The sequence below is a fragment of the Marmota marmota genome, unplaced genomic scaffold, assembly GCF_001458135.2.
Source record: "Marmota marmota marmota unplaced genomic scaffold, marMar, whole genome shotgun sequence".
Classification (NCBI taxonomy): domain Eukaryota; kingdom Metazoa; phylum Chordata; class Mammalia; order Rodentia; family Sciuridae; genus Marmota; species Marmota marmota.
In genome coordinates, this window is record NW_025999941.1 from 9,629,719 (window position 1) to 9,647,998 (window position 18,280).

Genomic DNA, 18,280 nt, shown 5'->3' on the forward strand with positions numbered 1-18,280 from the left:
AAATAATATAGTCATCAGCACTAGTGGTCCAGGCCTTGAGCATGACTTCTTTGAGAAGGTGTCTCAGTGGAGACAGGAGCCAGTAGTGAGCACATACCTGGAACTCAAGAGACCTGGCAGATGGGAGAGAATGCCTGACCCCAGCTGTTAGGTGCCTGTTCTTGTCACCACTATGACCAGGACTGCAGATGTGGGGAGAGACAAAATCAGGGAAAGGTAAGAGTTGGAGGTAAGAATGTAATATAGAAAGAAGTCTAAGGCAGGAAGAAATGTGGTACTGAGGCATTTTGCACAGATAAGCATAACCTGTGTAACTCCATCAGTAGATTAGGAATAGAAGAGTCCACAAATACATCAAAATAATTTTAACTTGCTAATACTATTCGGGATGTATGATTTCAACTGGAAAATTATCTTTTTTACAAATTTATACAATATTGATTTTGTGTTTCTGGGTTGTTTCAACACAATTTAGTATCAACTGCCTATTTCAGAAGTATATAGTTGTTTCTAATAGTTCTTCACATAACATATAATGGGTATATGCTGATTCAGAGGAAGTTGATTACTAGTCCAAGTTTTGATGTGAGCCATATCCATCTCCTCTTACCAGCACTTTGATAGGCATTGTGAAAACTGTCATGACAAATAAATGAGCCTTGCCACATTAAATATACTGCTTCAGCCATTATTACTAAGTATCCGCTTATGAAGCTGGATATGGTGAGTTCTCACTTTATGCTTCTTTATTTGGGTTTTTATTTTATCCATAAGACAACTATTAGGAGGAGGAAATGGTCTCTTAAGACTGTTCTGCAAATGCGTACATTTTAATAGTCATCCATCTGAAATTGACCCCCATTCCAGAGCAGATTCATTTTTACACTGTATAAGTATTCCTGGGAAAATACATCTAATAGAAATGTATTTTTGTGAGCTCTGTATTAAGAAAAAGATGCTTTTAGGAAAGAATTGGAAGACTTTAAATATTTTACCTCTTTGTGTTCTATAATGCTGATAGGTTGAAAGTTACCTCTCAATGTTATCTTTTTATAAGTGAGTTGCAATAGTTTACCTAAATAAAAAAACTAAGAAGTAGTTTTGTTTTAAACATGAAAAATTATGTAATAACAGGAACTGAAAACTCTTGATAGTGATCTCTAATAGGTAACTTTGGGCAAAGGTAGACATTAGGTTTACAGGAGTGTAATTTGGTATTTTAAATGAACAGGCACTTGCACAAGAGTCCAGACATGAATCTAGTTTGGAGAGAGAAGGTCCTAAGCAAATACCAAACTTTACAGTTGATACAAATTTGGTTGGCTAAGATGGGCCCAGTTTATTATACCCAACTTTTACTATCTTAAAGGTACAGATTTCTGGTGGGCATGGTGGTGCATGCCTGTAATCCCAGCAGCTTGGGAGTCTGAGGCAGGAGGATTGTAAGTTCAAAGCCAGTCTCAGCAAGACCTTGTGTCAAAATATAAAATAAAAAGGACTGGGGATGTGGCTCCAAAAGAATTAAAAAAAAAAAAAAAAGAAAAAAGAAAAAGAAGGATTTCTGTGTGTAATAGAGGGGTTTTCTCCAAGAAAACTACTGAGTGAATTAATGAGAGCTTCTTAAATTTAGTATTCATTAATTGAACCTAGAATGTTACAGAACTAAACACTTCTACCAACAGTTCAAGGCATGGGTTATTCAAGATTGGACTTTTGGTTGGAAGATGGCTTAAGCACAGTATTATCAGAATGATTATAATTTTCAGTTATAACTATCCTTGATTTGATGGTATACAATTGACTTGGCTTTAATTATAAATTTAGTCTCAGTTCGTTGATGTTCTAATAGTGGCATTTGTAAAAATTTTATCAGCATAACATTTGTTTTATTTTTTTAGTTGTAGATGGACACAATACCTTTATTTTATTGATTTATTTTTATGTGGTGCTGAGGATGAAACCTAGTGCCTCATGTGTGTGAGGCAAGCTCTCTACCACTGAGCTAAAACCCCAAACGAGCATAACATTTTTAAATGACTAATCTATGATCTGTATGTTCAGTTTTGATTCTCTCTATTCTGGTTCTAAAGCAAGTCTATATATATAGCCTTCCCTATCAGTAGCCTGGGTAGTAAATTTCAGGGTCATCACAGAGCTCTCTCCAAAACTGGTTGGGTAGGAAGGCTTTGTGGTCTTGCTCTTCTCTTGGGTGGGCTACAAGGGGGAGCAGCTGCTGTGGCAGACTTGTGACCATTTCCCCACTGACATGTGCTGTGTAGCACAGAGAAGTTGTGTTTGGAGAGCCGCGGCATCCTTCATGAGGTGGAACTTGGGGCAGACATGGAGGGCACTGTAGTTGTCTTTGGGATCAGCCCCTCTGAAGCAGACCACTATGTATTTGTGTAGATGAGTCTGGCTGCTCAGATCACTGCAGAAAAGATTAAAGGCCAGGGGGAACAGGTCTTGAGAGTTCTCACTGGGGCTGCCCTCGTTGTGGCCACAGGTATCGTCGCACATGGTATTGGCATCATTGGAAAGAAGGAAGATTACTTTATCTGCTGCTTTCTTCTGAGTGGTAAGCCACTGAACTGGACCCATCTCGGCTATTTTCTTTTTCTGCCATTTTTCAAGGATCACCTCACTTCTGCAGTTATTTTGAAGAAATTCAGTGAAGTAACAAACTGTGTGATGGAAACATATTTCAGATGGGTGGACCACCAGAACTTTAATGAGGGGCAGTAGACTTGTAGTAGGAAGGGAAGTGTTCTTGATCTTTTCTGTGAGAGGAGGAAAAGCATTTATTATCTGAACAGTTAACAGCAGGCTTTCGCCCTAGTCTAAATCACCCCCGATAAGTGATCCCTTACTTGAGAAAGAATGTCAGTGGAGCACTGGGACCTAACTGATTTAGTGAGTATGTTTCAGGTATCATTTTAGACATAGCACCTGAAACATACTCACTAAATTAGTCTTCTCGAGCTTTGTTTTTTCAAATAAATTTATAGAAATTATTTAGGCTTAGGTACTATCCGATCTCTGCACTTCACATCACATTTTGAGTTGGTTTAGCTCTGCGGGGTAGTTTGTACCTTCTTCTACCTCCAGGTGGTAGTTTCTGTGTGTTCCATAAAGTTAAACCCCTGGAACTTAACCGGAATTCTGCCCTCTACTGGACTATAAAAGAAACTACAACTAATACAGTTCAAATAGCATTTCCTAAACATAAGTCTTCCTGAGGTCACAGTTCTCATAGCTTTCTGAGCACAGAACATGGAATTGATCTTGTTCTACATACAACGTTGCATGCAACTCAAAGGATGCATTTACATTTCCTCTTGTACATGTGGAGGAAAGCTGCAGAGTCTTTATTGGGTGGCTGCGAGCTCTGATTCTATATTAATTCCTTGACTTCTGTTGTCAAGTACTCAAGTATTCTAGAGTTTGCAGAGACCTTAGTATACCAATTGTTCTTAGGTCTTAAAGAACTTTTTAAAAAGTAAGGACTAGCCTAGAACATGTGTCACAGGTGACAGTAGACTTCTAGCCATTTTTTGCCCATTTCAGTATTTGTAGAAGCCTCCATGGTAAAAATGAAATAGGTGGTAGGTAGTTACCAGATCTCCAAGTTCACACTCTGCTTTAACCTGGCAGATGTGATCCAGTTTGTTAGCATGTCAGGCTCTCTAACAGTGCTCTAAGGCATTAAATAAATGTTGTGTTAACCCTGGGAAATGCCAGTGTGATGGCCTCTAGAGGAATCTCCTTTTAGAAAGTTGAAAACATGGGGCTTAGGGTGTAACTCTTTGGTAGAGTGCTTGTCTAGCATGCGTGATGCCCTGGGTTTGATCCCCAGCAGTGCCACAAAAAAAGTTCAAAATGTGATTTCCTCATAAGAATACCTTGAGAGAATTATAATCTTACCATGCCTCCACATTAGGTAGATCCCAAACACCAGCACCATGGTGGCCACTAGCAGCAACGAGAGAAGCAAAGGCAGCCAGCCTCCTAGCACGCTTCTATCTGGAGAAAACAAAGCTTACCTTCAGCAAAATAAAACCAATTTATTGTGTATTTGAAAACAGAGTTTTACTCTCTGTAGAAGTTTAGATCCCTTTAAAACCAGGGGTCAGATCTGCTCATCAGTGTGTTTTCCCACAGTGTCCAGGTTTCTCATTAGATTCTCCCAAGAGATGTGGGACCTGGGGAGTTCTCCAGAGACTCTAGGGTTTCTTGCTTCTTAAACACACACACAGACATTTTCACTATGGTAACCTGAGCTTACATCAGTTTTGTGTGCTTTGAGGAATTAGTGTTATTCTGGGTATATTTGTTATATAAACAGTATACATACGTGGCATTTTTAAAAGCTGTTTTTTGAGATGGGAAATTATGCCATCCCTTCACAAGAACACCGAGGTTGCCACAAGCTCAGGCACCCTAACACAGAAGTTAGAATTATGAGGCACCCAGGTTGTCCTCAGTGTGTTTGGCTGAGATTCTTAAGAATTAACACCTTCTATCTTTTGACCCACCCCAGGCTACTTGCAGGAACACTTGTCCATCTGTAATAAAAAAAAAAAATTAAAAATTAAAAAAAAATTTAAAAAACCTGACATCTCTAGAGAGACAAAACAGTATTTCTGATTTGTTATCCAAATGTTGGCAAAGTGACCACATCAAGTCACAGCCCCACTGAGACTGATGAGAGAATCAGAATGCATGAAATATACATTCCCTCTTATTCCTAGTCCTTTTACACCATTGACTTTTCAGCAGATTCCTGTGGCACTTTGATCATTGTGCACTGTTTCATATATCCTGTTCTGTAAAGTTTCGAGTCTGTATTTGGATTTGGGGTTTTATAGGCCAGCAGTGGAATCACTCTGTACCCCAGTTCAGCATGCAAAGGCCCTCAAGATTCTCTACAGACAGAGTTAATGGAGGCTGTGCCTATGACCTGAGCCTCTGATTACCCAGTGAAATGACCAGGCACTTACTGTTATCTGGAGGGAAGGGGACAACTATCTTTGGGCAAAGCACCACGGTCCCTTTGCGTCTGATACAGTCGTTGCCACAGGTAGGGAAATATGGAATTAACTGAGGAAAAACCAGAGGTTCAAAGTTCACACCACACTTCAGACAATCTTAACAGTTTTTCTACTTCCACCATGTTTTCCCCTTTTTTCTGGTTCCAACCCTATCTCTGCACTTGTCATGGACATTTTCCCCTTGGTCACACTTGTGTAGCCTAGAAATGCCTAGAAATCTAGAAATCCAATCTAATGACCGAACATGGAAATGTCCTTTAAGACTCCTATTGATTTTATTACCTAAAGGGGTTAGGTTATATCCTAATACATATGCAAATATCTCCAGGACAGTGAGCAGTAAGACTCATATTAACCTCAGTCAGGGAAGTCCCCTGCCTGGAAAAGTCAATGGTTTCCTAGAAGAGGAGCACAATCATAATAAGCCGTGAAAGTCTGCTTTCTCTGGCCAGTTTTAGTACTGCCTTCCTATCCCAGAGAATGAAGGACAAAAGCTCCTCCCCTCTCCTCTCCAGGGTGGCTGTGTCCCCACATCCTAAAGTCAACAGTTGCTCAACAGTTGCAAGAGATCAGAGAGCATCTACCCAACCAACTTCCATTTCCAGCTGGGTCAACTGAGACCCTGAGAGGACAGGCAGTCACTCTCTAATGTTCATACATACACTGATCTGGAACCCAAACCTTCCAACTTCAAATCCTCTGCAACTTCATTTTGCAGTTAAAACTGAGGCTGGGGGAATAAAATGGTTCTCCCATCTCAGTATTACCATGAGGATCTGTGACAGAAAATGGAAATAAAAGCAATCTGGAAAGTCAACAGCTACTATAAGCAAAAGGGACTGTCAGCTTCCTGATCTAACCATCATGGATCCCCGTTAACATCACTAGCATCCCGATGCAGGAGTAAATTTGAGAAAAGTGACTCACCCTGTAAAAAAGCTCACAAAACGGTGGAACAGTCTTTTAGAGTCCCTCCCCTCCCCAAAGCACCTCACTAAACTTACCTGAACCACAGCACCTTCACTTTCCTCAGTCACTAGGATGGCTGTCGTAGTTCGCTTTGTTTTGTTCTGGTGCAGGTGAGATGAAGTCATATGAGTGAGCATATCAAAGACTGTCAATGAAGAAGCCATTTCCCAAACTGACTTCAATTCATTATGGGAATAAGGATTCATTTCATACTTTGGAAACTTCTACTTTTGGTTGGTTTTAGTACTATATCCCAGTATACACAAGGATTTTTTTTTTTAATGTGTCAAATTAATCAAAATGGCCAAGCACATTTGGACAACACATTTCTCTGCTCTCTGAAAAGCCTTCTTCAGGGAATCCTAGTTTCTATGCTTTTTCCTTCAACAAGATAAGGAAGCTGGAGGTTGAGGATGGGGGTGATGATAAGGGAACCAAGGATAGAAGTACCTCAAACACTTGAGAAAACCAAATTCTGGTGCTCTGTTGGATAAGAACCGTGTATCTGTTTCCAAGGGAACTGGTTGTAAAATTCACTTCAACCATCTTCTCATTCTTCTTACAAGCAGTGATGTTGGGATCCCACAGGCTTCCTAAGAGTTGAGAGCAAACCACGTGAATGAACTTGCTAAACTTTCCCTTTAAGTTCCCAAAAGGGCTTTACTAAAAAGAGAAACCCAAGTTCTCAGGCAAACACCAAGATAATGTCTCCACTACATAGTGTGCTTTTTAAACATTGCTTCCAGTGTCAGAGTACCTGCAGTCCAAGAAAGTTTAGAGACCCCATGCCACTGCTTTGCTAAAGTGCGGTAGGAGGCAAAGATTGATTTTTTTTTCCACTAGCTTCTGTTCTCAGCTTCTATTTGAATTACGGGCTAAGGCCAGTATTTTGTCCTCAGAATGTGAGAAGGAACCACAGGTTGAGATACATGTCTATGATTATGGAGTGAGTGAATTCAGGATCAGGAGTACGATGACCTAGATAAGGACACAGTTCTAGGCGCTCCATCCATCACAGCATTGTGTTAGCTTTACTGAATACAAAGAAGGAAGTGCCTCATAGCTTGGAGGATACTCTCACAGGTGAACTGTGTCAGAAAAAGTCAGTTGTTCCATTGATGTGACTTGCAAATAAGAACAAGGTTGATTTCCATGAACATGACATGTGATAGTGTTATCTTCCCCACCTAAGAGACCATTTCAGGCCCTGGCTTGAAACTATCTTTCATTCTAGGACTGATTTCCAGGCCCTTAGACCTTACTCCCCCTAAACCCCAACTATGTTCCTACAAATTTCTCTCTCCATGAGGCAAGAGAGGAAGCCCAGTACTCCAGGGCTGTCTCTAGCAAGAACAGCATTTGTAGCTTAGTTTGGTAAAGGGTGAAGGGTGCCTAAAAGATAGAGACTAATCCCTCCAAATACCACCACTCTTATTAACATCCCAAGACTATACTGCCTGGAAATAAACAAAACTCCCCCAGAAGTTGGGTATTTCCGACTGATTATCCTAAAGAGACTATTCTACAATTCAAGGGGCAGAGTTCTAATAGTTAGCATGGGAGAGGTGATCTTCTTTGAGAACACAGGTTGAGAGCATACTTCTAGGTTATTACTTAGACTAACACTCCCACCCTAAATGTTTGCTAATCCAAACAGAAAATCCTCAGGTTTCTCACAGCCATAGGTCAGTAGCACTAGTGAGCCTGTGAAAGGACTCAGAGCTCCCTTAGTATCAGGAAAGGCCTTTGATTGGCACCACTATAAGTATGGTTTGGGCTAAAATGTTAGTTTAACCAAGCAGTGGAGGTGGTTTCGTGTGACTGTTCTAATACATAAATCTTTACTAAGAATCTTTCCCTGGATAGGCTTTCTGCCCCAGTGGGCAAGTGCTAGCCAGGCATCAGGAGCCCTGGCTGCTGCTGTTCTTCATCAAGCAACTTGAATACATAACTCCCCACTTTGAGCCTTGGTTATTTCATCTGTAAAAGAATGGATAGAGCTGTGCTGGCTCAATTTATAACTATCTTCAAATAATAAAGAGCAGAGTGCTGTATTTACTTACCTGCCTTGATACACTTTTTTTTGTATTTCATTATGTGGTCTAGGCAGCCTGGGAATATGAATGAAACTTGTTACACTTAGGAAAAGGTATCCATGCTACTCCCTGTCAACAAGTACAAGCACACGCACACATATCACACCTATAGCAAATTGCCAAAATATTCCAGATACAAGTGAGATAGCAAATCAGTGGGACCCTGACATTTTATTCTTGAACAAAAATCATCTGTCCATAGAGTGGTAACCCATCTTAATTTAAATACAGGCTTTATCAAAACAGTTAACAATCCTCAAGAAAACACTTGGAAAGTCACCATGTCTAAAAACATATATAAAACGGGCCAGGGATGTTGCTCAGTGGTAGAGCATCCCTGGGTTCCAGCCCAAGTACTGCAATCAATCAATTACAAAATGATATTTGGTTTCATCAAGGAAGCTGGGAACTACTGTGTGATAAATGGCATGGTACCAGAAACACCGTGGATGGTGGAAGTGCATTAATCAAGAACGACCAGAGTTTGAACATCACCTTCATTTTTCCTGTGTATACAGCCCAGCATGAATGACTTGACCTCTTGGTCTCTTCATCTTTAAGATGGGGCTTTCCCAACCTTAGGTTTGTTGGGAGGCTTGGTGAGATGACTCCCATCAAGCACTCAGCGCACCCATAGAAATGGGTTTTTCCCTTCATTTTACCCGATTTAACCCTCACAGCTCTGTGAGTAAGGAGCGGTTATAACTCTGTATCACGTATGAGGAAACCGAGACCTTGCAAGGCCAAAGCCTCACTTTGACTCTATGAATCAAAGCCAGTGTCCCAGCAAGACAGAATAACTGAGAAGTTGAGAAAGATTACCTGGTGAAGTGAAGTTCACAGACAAAGAAGGGCTGTCTTCATTCATATTTGCATTGGGGATATTATGGGCCCCAATGAGATAGAGCGTGCTCAGCTCCACAGGAAAGCCAACGTAGGAGAATGTCCACTGGAAGGCAGAACAAGGAACAGCATCTATGTGTTGCCCTTTCCATTTTTACTTTCATCCCTTACACTTCTACTGAAACTTGAGTCGTAGCCAATGTTTACTTAGGGAATTGGTGCCACACAGTCTGCTGGTATGACTCATACAATCAGAAAAGTGAGATTTTAGAGCCAGGATGTAATTTAAGACCCCTCACTTTGCTGGAAGGGAAACTGAGGCCCAGAAATTCTGACTTGCCTAATGCACAGAAGTGGCCCAAACTGGGACTTGGACTCAAGTGTCCTGTTCTGTGTCACAGCTGCTCATCAGCCTATTTGAGCAGCACATGGTTCATGTTCCCCTACTGGCCACATCCCTCAAAGTGCTTACTTTGCCACCAGAGGGTCTGGTCTGACTCTGGAAGGCCTTCGTGTAGTTGCACCTCACACAGGCATATGACTGGAAGTTGTTTTTGCCTGTCACACAGATCTTGGTGGCCTTCAACAAGCGGATGCTGGCTGCAGAGAGAGTTGAGACATTTGTTTGTCACTTACTATATGACTGGATGCTAGATACTTTACATGCTTCATTTCAGTCCGTAATCACAATAGCACCAAAAGGTAGGCCCTGCTGTCCCCAGTATACAGATGAAGTCAGTGAGGCTCAGGGAGTTTCAAGCAGCAGTGCCTAGCTTTCACAACTTGGGTGTGAACTCTCAGGATACCTGTGATTAGCTTAACATCTGTTCTATTCTGGATCTCTGAGAGGAACAGGCCTGCATTGGGAACCCCATAAAGACCCTCCAAGAGTATCATCAAGCCATGCATGTCCTGACTGCTTCTTTTTCCACACTGACTCTTCTCCGTGGCATGTCCTTTCCTCCCATTCCTGCCTCTGCAAGTCTGACTCTGGTAAAGTCCAATATGTGTACCATGGCCTATAACAAGGCACACAAAGAGCTCATTTTGCCAGGGATGGGCCAAAGCCTTAGTGTATCATTTCACAAAGGAGTCTTGCCAGGGCCTCCCTCCTGGTCTTCCCTGCCTGCATCCCACTCACATGGGACACAGTCCCCTTCAGGGCTTCCTGGTCACTGCCTGTGTCTGCCTCCCAACCTCTCTGAAACCTTATGGGGGGAATAATTGACCTATCTCTCAGTGCCTGGCACTCATGTATTTTTGGCTGCATCAAATTTAACTATTTTATCAGATGGAAACTACAAACATGGGCACTGAGATCCTGGGTGGATCCTGGAATTAGCTCATCTGAAGAACCTGCCAGTTGCCTTGGAGTGTAATCTAAGGGAAATGCCAGAACTTTCACAATATTATTTGGGAAACAGAAAAGTAACCTGAGTTTTCCTTAACTGGGGGAGTTATCGCTGGGCTTAACCCATCTTCTTCCATATGGAAATATACCATGTCATCAGTGTACCACGTAATGACTTTGCACATTCATGCAGCCAGTTTGGGTTAAGAAAACCCCCAGGAGTGCCCCTCATGCTTCGTTTCAGTCATCCCACCCCCAAAGTAACCACCATCCCAACTTCTAACTTTGCCCACTTTGCCCACTGCATTCATTTTGCCCTTTTTTAGAAAGCATCATAGTTGTAGGCATGCATATAGACATCAGTGCATAAACTCTTCATAACCTGGCTTCTTATGTTTGTGACACCTATATTATGTGTAGTAACATCATTTATTCCTATTGCTGTCTTGGATTCCATTTTTCCATTGGATATTTAAGTCCTTTGGGCTCTTACAAATAGTGCTGCTGGGAACATCTTAACCAGTGGCTTTTGATGTATTTTTGATGCATGTATGTATTTCTGTTGGGTATGTCTAGGAGCAGGATTAATGGGTCATCCTGCCTGCACACTTCTGGTTCATTAGACACTTCAGAACTTATCTTTGATTTGCATCAGCAAACCTACCATCTGCTCGGAGTATCCAGCTTATGTTCATCAAAATTGAATAGTCCTCTGTTGCAGCACTGGTTTTAGCAAGTTCCACACGGAGGTCCCTCAAGTCCCCTGGGGTCAGATTGTGTTGGACCATCCACTCTGGAGACAGCCCTGGGAAAAGGCAAGATTTCCCATTGACACTCCTCTTCCCTGCTGAGTCTGATATCATCTCCTGTAACCAAATCACCCTGCTCCATCCCCCATTCACAATTCATTAACTCTTCCTGCTAATCAGGCCAAACATTTCTGGGTGCTGGCCAATTTATAGCTGAGGTGATGCTGAACTGAGATTAATGCTTTCAGCCTTCTGGCCTCAAACTACACATCCCCTGGGACTACTTCAGGTGCCTCTCTCTATGTGTGGACATGCTTAGTGTATTGCCATGTTCATTAGGGTCAGTCTTGCCATCCCTGTGCTTCAGCATAGGACTTCAGCCAGCTGGCATATACCACCACACATACCCACTTCCTAGCCTTTGCTGCTGCAGCTGCTATCTCTCCTCCAGTTTACCCTCCCTATTCACATTTCCTGGGCAGAAGCCCACCCATTCTTCAGTGTTATACTCTCAAGCATTTATTCTACAAACATTTGCTACCAGGTCCTAGTTATAAGTGATCTCCCTCTCCAGCCCTTGATCTCTCTTTGCAGGGAAGCAGGCATTGCTTTCTGTCTTGCATGCTGTGCCCTACTGTGCCCCCTGACTGGTCAGGAGGCCAACCCATCTCAAACACCTCTGTATTCCCCCAGATTTCTATCTTAAGAACTTAAAACACATCAGCTAACAGGCTCATCCTTTACCTGGTCTCCAAACACCCACTGCCTGAATTCAGGCCTTCTTTGAGTATAATGTCCCAAATAACCATTCCCTAAGGCACCTACCAGTTTCAGAGCCACACTGAATGGTCTGCAAGAGAAAAAGAAACCAAGTGTCATGTTGAAGCCAGTAAACCACAAGCCTTCCTTTACCAAATCAGACAACACACTATCTTTTTTGTTAAATGCATACATAAGTGACAAATTTTCAAAGTAAAAATGAGCTGCTTGTGCTTCACAGCTAGGGGAAACTAAGCTATGATTGGACCATGGATTCAGCCATCAGTATGCCTGCTCCTCAAGCTGACCCATTAGTTCACTTGAAGACCAGGAGTGAGTCTCTGGGCATTAGCCTTCTCTGCCTCTAGCCAGGGATGACTCTGGACCATCATCATGAGGTCCCTTCACACTCCAATGCTTAACTCTCAGTTTTCAGGATGGTCTGGAGTATATGAGTTTCCCCAGGGTCAGGGGATGAGCAGAAGAAAGCAATGAATGCAGTCCACAATACCTTCCTCAGGTTTTTTTCACATATTTCTCTTCTAATACAGAAGGACTTACTAGAGCTATTTAGAAAACCATAAACAACTGTCACTTCATCCTGTTTTTTTTTTTTTAAAGAGCTTTCAAAAAAGCAAATATGTATCATCAATGTCCAAGAAAGGTTGGTGAGAAACCCTTTGAAGTTAACTGTTTTTTTCTTAAGAAATATTTTCTTAAGAAATATTTAAAATTTTGGTTTTGGCATTACATACTCAACCTAAAACATTTAACTCTCAGACAGGAGCAAGTTCCAATGAAGAAACTCAATGTGATAAATTCACCAGGTCTGGAATCCAATCCCTCTAAACCTCCACATTTCCAACACCTTGTAAAACAGAAGACAAAGAAGACTTTTGAGGGTTTGAGTAATTTGGGTTTAGGTGAAGTTGTCAATCATCCCTTTGTCCTTGTGAAACTGAACTCTGGAAGGATATCATCAGACATTCTTTTTAAACAAATAAGCCACCATACTGGAAACTGAAGTCTTGTCAAAGAACTGGTGACGCAAGTGTTAGGAAGAAGCAAAGCAATAGCTCTAAACTTGACAGAGTTAATACTGTAGACCTTACAGTAACTGCCACAAAGGCAATGAATTCTTGCTGCAGCATCGAATGTCAAGAGGACCTCAGAACAAAGAGGCAATGGTAGTAGCAGAAGGCATCAGGACACAATGGATGGGTGTCCATAACCATGAATAAGTAACAACCATACTTTTAGGCTATTTGCTATGCTAACAGTCCATAGATTGGTTTTGAATATATGTTGGGGGCTTTAGCAAGCCAGAAGATTCCTTCAATCATTCAAGACACTGGGGAAAGGGAATCACAAGTCAACAAGGGAAAAAGAATGAAAGAAAGGAGAAAAGAAAGAGCAGGCAGCAGGGTGTGGTGGTTTATGCTTGTAATCCCAGAGACTTAGGAGGCTGATGTAGGAGGATCACAAGTTCCAGGCCAGCCTCCGCAACTTAGCCAGACCCTGTCTCAAAATAAATTTTTTTTTCCCAAAGGGAGGAACTGGGGATGCTGGGGATGTAGCTCAGCATCCCTGGGTTCAATTCCCAGTATCAAGAAAATGGGGGGGGGCGGGGGAGCAGGCCGGTGGTAATGGAGAAGCAGTTCTTGTGCCCCCACAGGTGAGCAGATGGCCAGCATAAATGGGCGCCTACTCATCAGCAGAGAGGCTCTTTGCAGGTTATGGAATACATGTTAGGCGACCAGGATGAGTTAGGTACTTACTCCTGCACGCCCCCGCCCCCCTTTTAACCAGTGAGGATAACGGAGGCTAGGTGAGCATAAAAGACTGAATTAAGAACCCATGATGGCATTTGTGACCAGGTCGGTCTGGATTCCCACGCCCCTGACCCAAGCAGCCTGACACCCATCGCTGGCGAGGCTAAAAACAGCCGGCTGATGGGGGTCTGAGGCTCATCGAGGCTACTCCAGGTAGTGCAGACCTGTCCACCCCACAGAGTGGTCATCTTTAGCAGCGTGGGCTAGCAGCCCCGACGCAGTCAGGGTCCAGGCTCAAGAGACAGTCTAGGGAAAGGGATGTGGGCAGGGGCTTACCGGCTCTCCGAGCATGGCGCTCCAGCATAGCGCGGCCAGGCTCAGCAGCACAAGCAACATAGCCTGGCCGCCGCCCACCACCACGCGGGACGCGGGACAGCCTCCAGCTGCGCTCTTATCCCGGCGCCCAGGACAGCCCTCTTGGGCTCCGCCTCTTCCAGCGCCCTCCCTCGGGCCTCCCGGCCGCCCAGCAGCACAGGGTGGCTGAAGGCGCAGCGACCTCACCTGTGGGGCTCGTGCGGATGGGCGGGGTCCGAGCCGCTCGGGCCCCTTCAAGGGCAGAGCCGAGCAGTGGAGGCTGTACCACCCCAGCGCACATGTGCGCGCACTGAGCCGATGCTGCGACCCCACACGTCTGCAGCCTGTGCGCTCCACGCGTCCGCGAGTTCCAGTCCCGGAGCACACACGGCCGAGCGGCCCACGGGACCCTTACAGAAGCCGAGAGCGCGAGCTGGGCCGGTGCCGCCAGTTAAAGCGTAGCTGAGCAGTGGTCTGGAGGTAGCTGCTCGCTCCTGCTCGGCACCGGGACCCACCTTCCCAGGGTAAGTAGTGGGCAACTCGCTCTGGCCCTCTGCCTACCCAACCCACGGTGGCGCGGGTCCCCACGGAGCCTCCCGGAGGAGGCGTGGTGGATCAGGAGGACCCTGATGGACGCGGAGACTTGGGCTCCCTTTACCCAGCGGCAGAGCCCCAGGAGGAAAAGTAGTGGGACGCGGTCCCCGAAGCCCCATTAAAGAGCTAGTGCTCAGCAGGAACTTAGCGATAAAAGTGATAGGAATCTCTACTCCAGCCCCTCCGGTTTTCTGGTAACTGTGTAACTCCATAAAATGAGGTCTGACTGTAACACTTGAGGCTCCAGAAGCTGAAGTGAAGCCTCAGCATTGTGGGTTTAGACATGTGTTTCCCCAATTTGTGCTCAGGATCTCCCAGTGCTGCCTAAATGAGACTGGGACTGCCGGGCCCAGCTAGCCCAAGGTCTAGATTTAGCAGCAGCCTTACTCCCCTAATTCTAGGGTGGGTGGTCCAGGGACTACCGTCCTTTGAGATATAGTTGTTTGGGGGACGGCTGAAAAACAGTTGGGCTAACAACAGTACAGAGCCTGGAACTCTCATGCCACAGCCCCCTCATTTGTAAAAAGATTGGGTTTAACTCAGGGTCTCAGGCTCATGGGCTGAATTTGCTCCATTTTGCACGTGAGAAGCCAAGACTTGTGGAAGAGTTGTCAGCTGGTGAGAGGTTATATTGAATCAACCTGTGTTTACTGAGGCCCTACTTTGAGCTAGTCCTGACCCGCCACGCTCAGTTGAAGATTCCTATTTCTGCTTGCACAGAATAGAGCCCAGTCTCCAGCCTCAAGATCAGCTGGGGGCTCTGGCATGTGTGTACACAGGATTGCAAGAAATGTTTCTAGAGGATTGTTCTGATTCCTAATCAATTGTGGCCTCATTCATGCCTGGGGCTGAACCACCCTCAGCCACTCTTTGAACCTTTCTGAGTAACTTTGAGCCCTGTGGTCTCTGAGATTGTTTCTCTAACAGTCTTTCTGTTTAGCAAACACCTGCCAGGTACCAGGGTGCAAAGGTGAACAGTGCATGAGTGCTCTCAGACTGAGGATGAGTACAGGGAGAGCTATGTTCAAGGGCAGCTGCAGAAGCCAGTGGACTTCGTCCCATGGTGCCAGGGAACCACAGCAGGCTTTTACATGGTGGTCAGTCTTCCGTTTGTGAGAAGCCACCTGGGTGTCTGTGCAGAGCAGGCAGAAACTAGCCCTTCTGAGACCAGGGAGGCGTCAGCCGTTCAAGGTGCTCACTCTGTGAATAGCCCAGCCCCTGCGCCCCTGGCCAGGTTCTGAGCGGTGCTGCCCTTATAGCCTGTACCAGAGCAGGCCCTGCTGTGGTGAGCTTGGGGATACCAAGGCCAGGCCTCAAATCAGCCATTTCGAGGGGCCGTGAGGAGGACAGCCCCTCCCCCACTGAAGTAGGAAGTGAGGACTAGGAAGGGCTGTCCTGAGAAAACCCCACTTGAGGCCAGAGCTCTTGGGGTCACATGGGCACAGAGTTCAGGGTCGCCTGACCTTGGCAAGAACCAGTAGGTCCGGCACAGGAGGAAGTAGGTTCAAAATGGGAGTGGGCAAGAGGATGGTTTTGTTTTGAGAAAGGGGTGGGAGAGGTTCCTTCTCCAGGGAAGAAACTAGAGGGCAAAGGAGAAGAGTAGGATGTGGGTAGGGTGGGAAGGAGTTCTAGGCAGGGTGCTGGGTTCCCTCCCATCCCAGGCCCATGATGGTAAGCATGGCCCTGGGGCTTCTGGGATGGGGCGGTGCCTACAGCTCTCTGGGCAGGGCTGTGGAGTGGAGAGTGGAAGGAGAAATGAAGAGGGTCCTCCAACAGGATGTGCCTGCCTGCCTCCTCAGACATGTTCACACTGGCTTTGCCACAAGTGTCCCTCTGTGAGAGGTCCTTGCTGGTTAAACACATAGCTTCCGAGGTGTCCTGCTGGAAGGGACAAACTTGCTTGGATGCCTAAGTCTCAACAGTATGGGTTGATAATTTGGAGGAGGGGCCATCCAGGTCAGGGCTGGGGTTCAGCTTCTTTCTTCCCACCTCTGACAAGCCATTGCTCTTCCAAGAGCCTCAGTTTCCCTTTTGTAAAGTGTGGTGAGTAAGACAGAATAATGTCAGTGAGGTGATTCAAATCTGAAAGAAGCAATCTGTAAAGACTGATCTCTGCCTTGCCCCTACCATCATGTTCTTCTAGGTTTGGGTTTCTGAAAGAGCCACCTGGCACAGCATGCCTTCATGTCCTGGGCTTAGTAGGCACTCATTAAAATGTCCAAATGAATGAATGAATGAATGAACACTTGTCTCCCTCCAATGCTCTGCCTAAGCCTGCTGCCTAGGAGGGCTGGTTTGAACTTTCTCCTGTTCCTCCAGGCAAGCAAAGGTCAGGGCCTCAGCCCAGCCTGGAGGATGCTGTGTGCCTGTGCCCTACCCACCCAGACCCCAGGAGGTGCCATGTTCCCACTGGAGTCAGGAATCCTGGCCTACACACTGCCTAACTCTACTTGCTCACCAACTGTTGCCTTGACTGAGGCTTTTTAGACTCTTGAAGCCTCAGTTTCCCAATCCATCCATAACATGGGGCTAATACCAGCTTTGCCTGCCTACCAGGAGGACTTTAGGAGACTCTGAAGAAATAAGAGACAGGAAAGCAAGTCAGGGGGGTTAAAATTATTTTGTAGCTTTTCAGGCAGATGTGTGGGACAATTTTTAAAAGTTCCTAATATCTCTACGACTCAAATAGGGAAATTCCCTTGGACTCTAGAGGAACAACAATCCCCAGATTCTATCACTGCTACTCAGACCTTTGTTGCTGGGCTGGATCCATCCCTGAGAGGACAAGGCCATGTGGGCTGTTGACATGTCCTGGGTCCAGTCTTCACCCACACAGGTGGAATTTTCCACTTCATTCTTTTGCAAATATTAAGGCCCTGGGCAGTCAACAGTGGATTCTTTGTCTCCTGAAGAGGGAGCCTTTACAGGCAAATGCCAGTTGTCTCCCAGGGGCCCCTGGAGCTGGCTGAAGCTGGGAAAGGAGCCCTTGGAGCACTCTGGCCCTTGGTGTCCCCTTGCTCCCTGTTCTGCTCCAGCTACTTGAACTTGGCAGAGTCAACTTTAATGCCTGCTTTGAGCCACGGACCCTGAAGCCACACCCAGGTCTGGAACCCACTGTTTCTAGCAGGGTCACAAACTGCAAACATTCTGTCTGCTCCAGTAGGAGGGGCCAGCCCAGGAAAGCACACAGACTGTGGTCATGGTGGTAACCAAGTATTAATGCCAATTCTGCCAGTTTCTAGGACCAAGCCCTGTGAGGTCACAACCTGTGTATCTTGTTTCCTGGGTATTTGCATGGATCTTCACCTTCATTGTTCTCACATTGGGGCTTCAAAGAATATCCAGAAACACAGGGAGGCAGGTGCCATTGTTGTTCTGTCAAAAACCCCAAGGTGACAGGTCAGCTTCAGGCTGTTGGGGAATCACCTAAGGTTTCAGGGAGCTCTGTATTAGGTCAGTGGTGTTTTTGATCAGTGATTCTTGAATGAATCTGTTTTTGTTGCTCTGATTGTTCTTATTTGTAACTGCAGCATCACATTCTGGGGAATGATTTTTGGCCAAATTATATTGTTATATTGTGTATTGCTTGCATGTTTGAATATGTAACAATAAATCCCTCAGTATGTACAACTGTAATACACCAACAAATATGTGGGGGGAAAAAAACATTGTGCACTTTATGGAGGAGGAAATGGAGAAGTAAGGCTGAGCAAGGAAGAGAAGAAGGATGGAACTCAGGCCATGC

The 18,280-nt window shown here is 45.0% G+C and overlaps 2 protein-coding genes across 5 annotated transcripts in view; one reads left to right on the forward strand and one right to left on the reverse strand.

Annotated features, from left to right (window-relative positions):
• Positions 1 to 360: 360 nt before the first annotated feature.
• Positions 361 to 14,256, reverse strand: Il17rb (interleukin 17 receptor B). 2 transcript variants are annotated; one of them, XM_048801132.1, is made up of 11 exons: positions 14,149 to 14,256; positions 11,882 to 11,906; positions 10,972 to 11,112; positions 9,429 to 9,556; positions 8,936 to 9,062; positions 8,081 to 8,128; positions 6,468 to 6,610; positions 6,053 to 6,118; positions 4,998 to 5,097; positions 3,922 to 4,020; positions 361 to 2,777 (listed from the first exon to the last, which is right to left on the reverse strand). In XM_048801132.1, exons 3-11 carry the CDS (start codon positions 11,093 to 11,095, stop codon positions 2,215 to 2,217), a joined length of 1,398 nt encoding a protein of 465 aa, XP_048657089.1. In that variant the 5' UTR covers positions 11,096 to 11,112; positions 11,882 to 11,906; positions 14,149 to 14,256; the 3' UTR covers positions 361 to 2,214. The 2 variants fall into 2 exon arrangements, with proteins under 2 accessions (XP_048657089.1, XP_015349914.1); XM_015494428.2 differs by lacking the exon at positions 14,149 to 14,256 and adding an exon at positions 13,924 to 14,100.
• The window catches only part of Chdh (choline dehydrogenase), a 32,105-nt gene continuing 27,995 nt past the window's right edge, over positions 14,171 to 18,280 (forward strand). For 2 of the 3 annotated variants that reach the window (XR_001504433.2, XM_015494426.2), the window contains exon 1: positions 14,171 to 14,465. The gene's annotated coding sequence lies outside the window, so the exon portion shown is untranslated. The remainder of the gene's footprint in view (positions 14,466 to 18,280) is intronic. The other variant, XM_048801130.1, reaches the window with a different exon arrangement.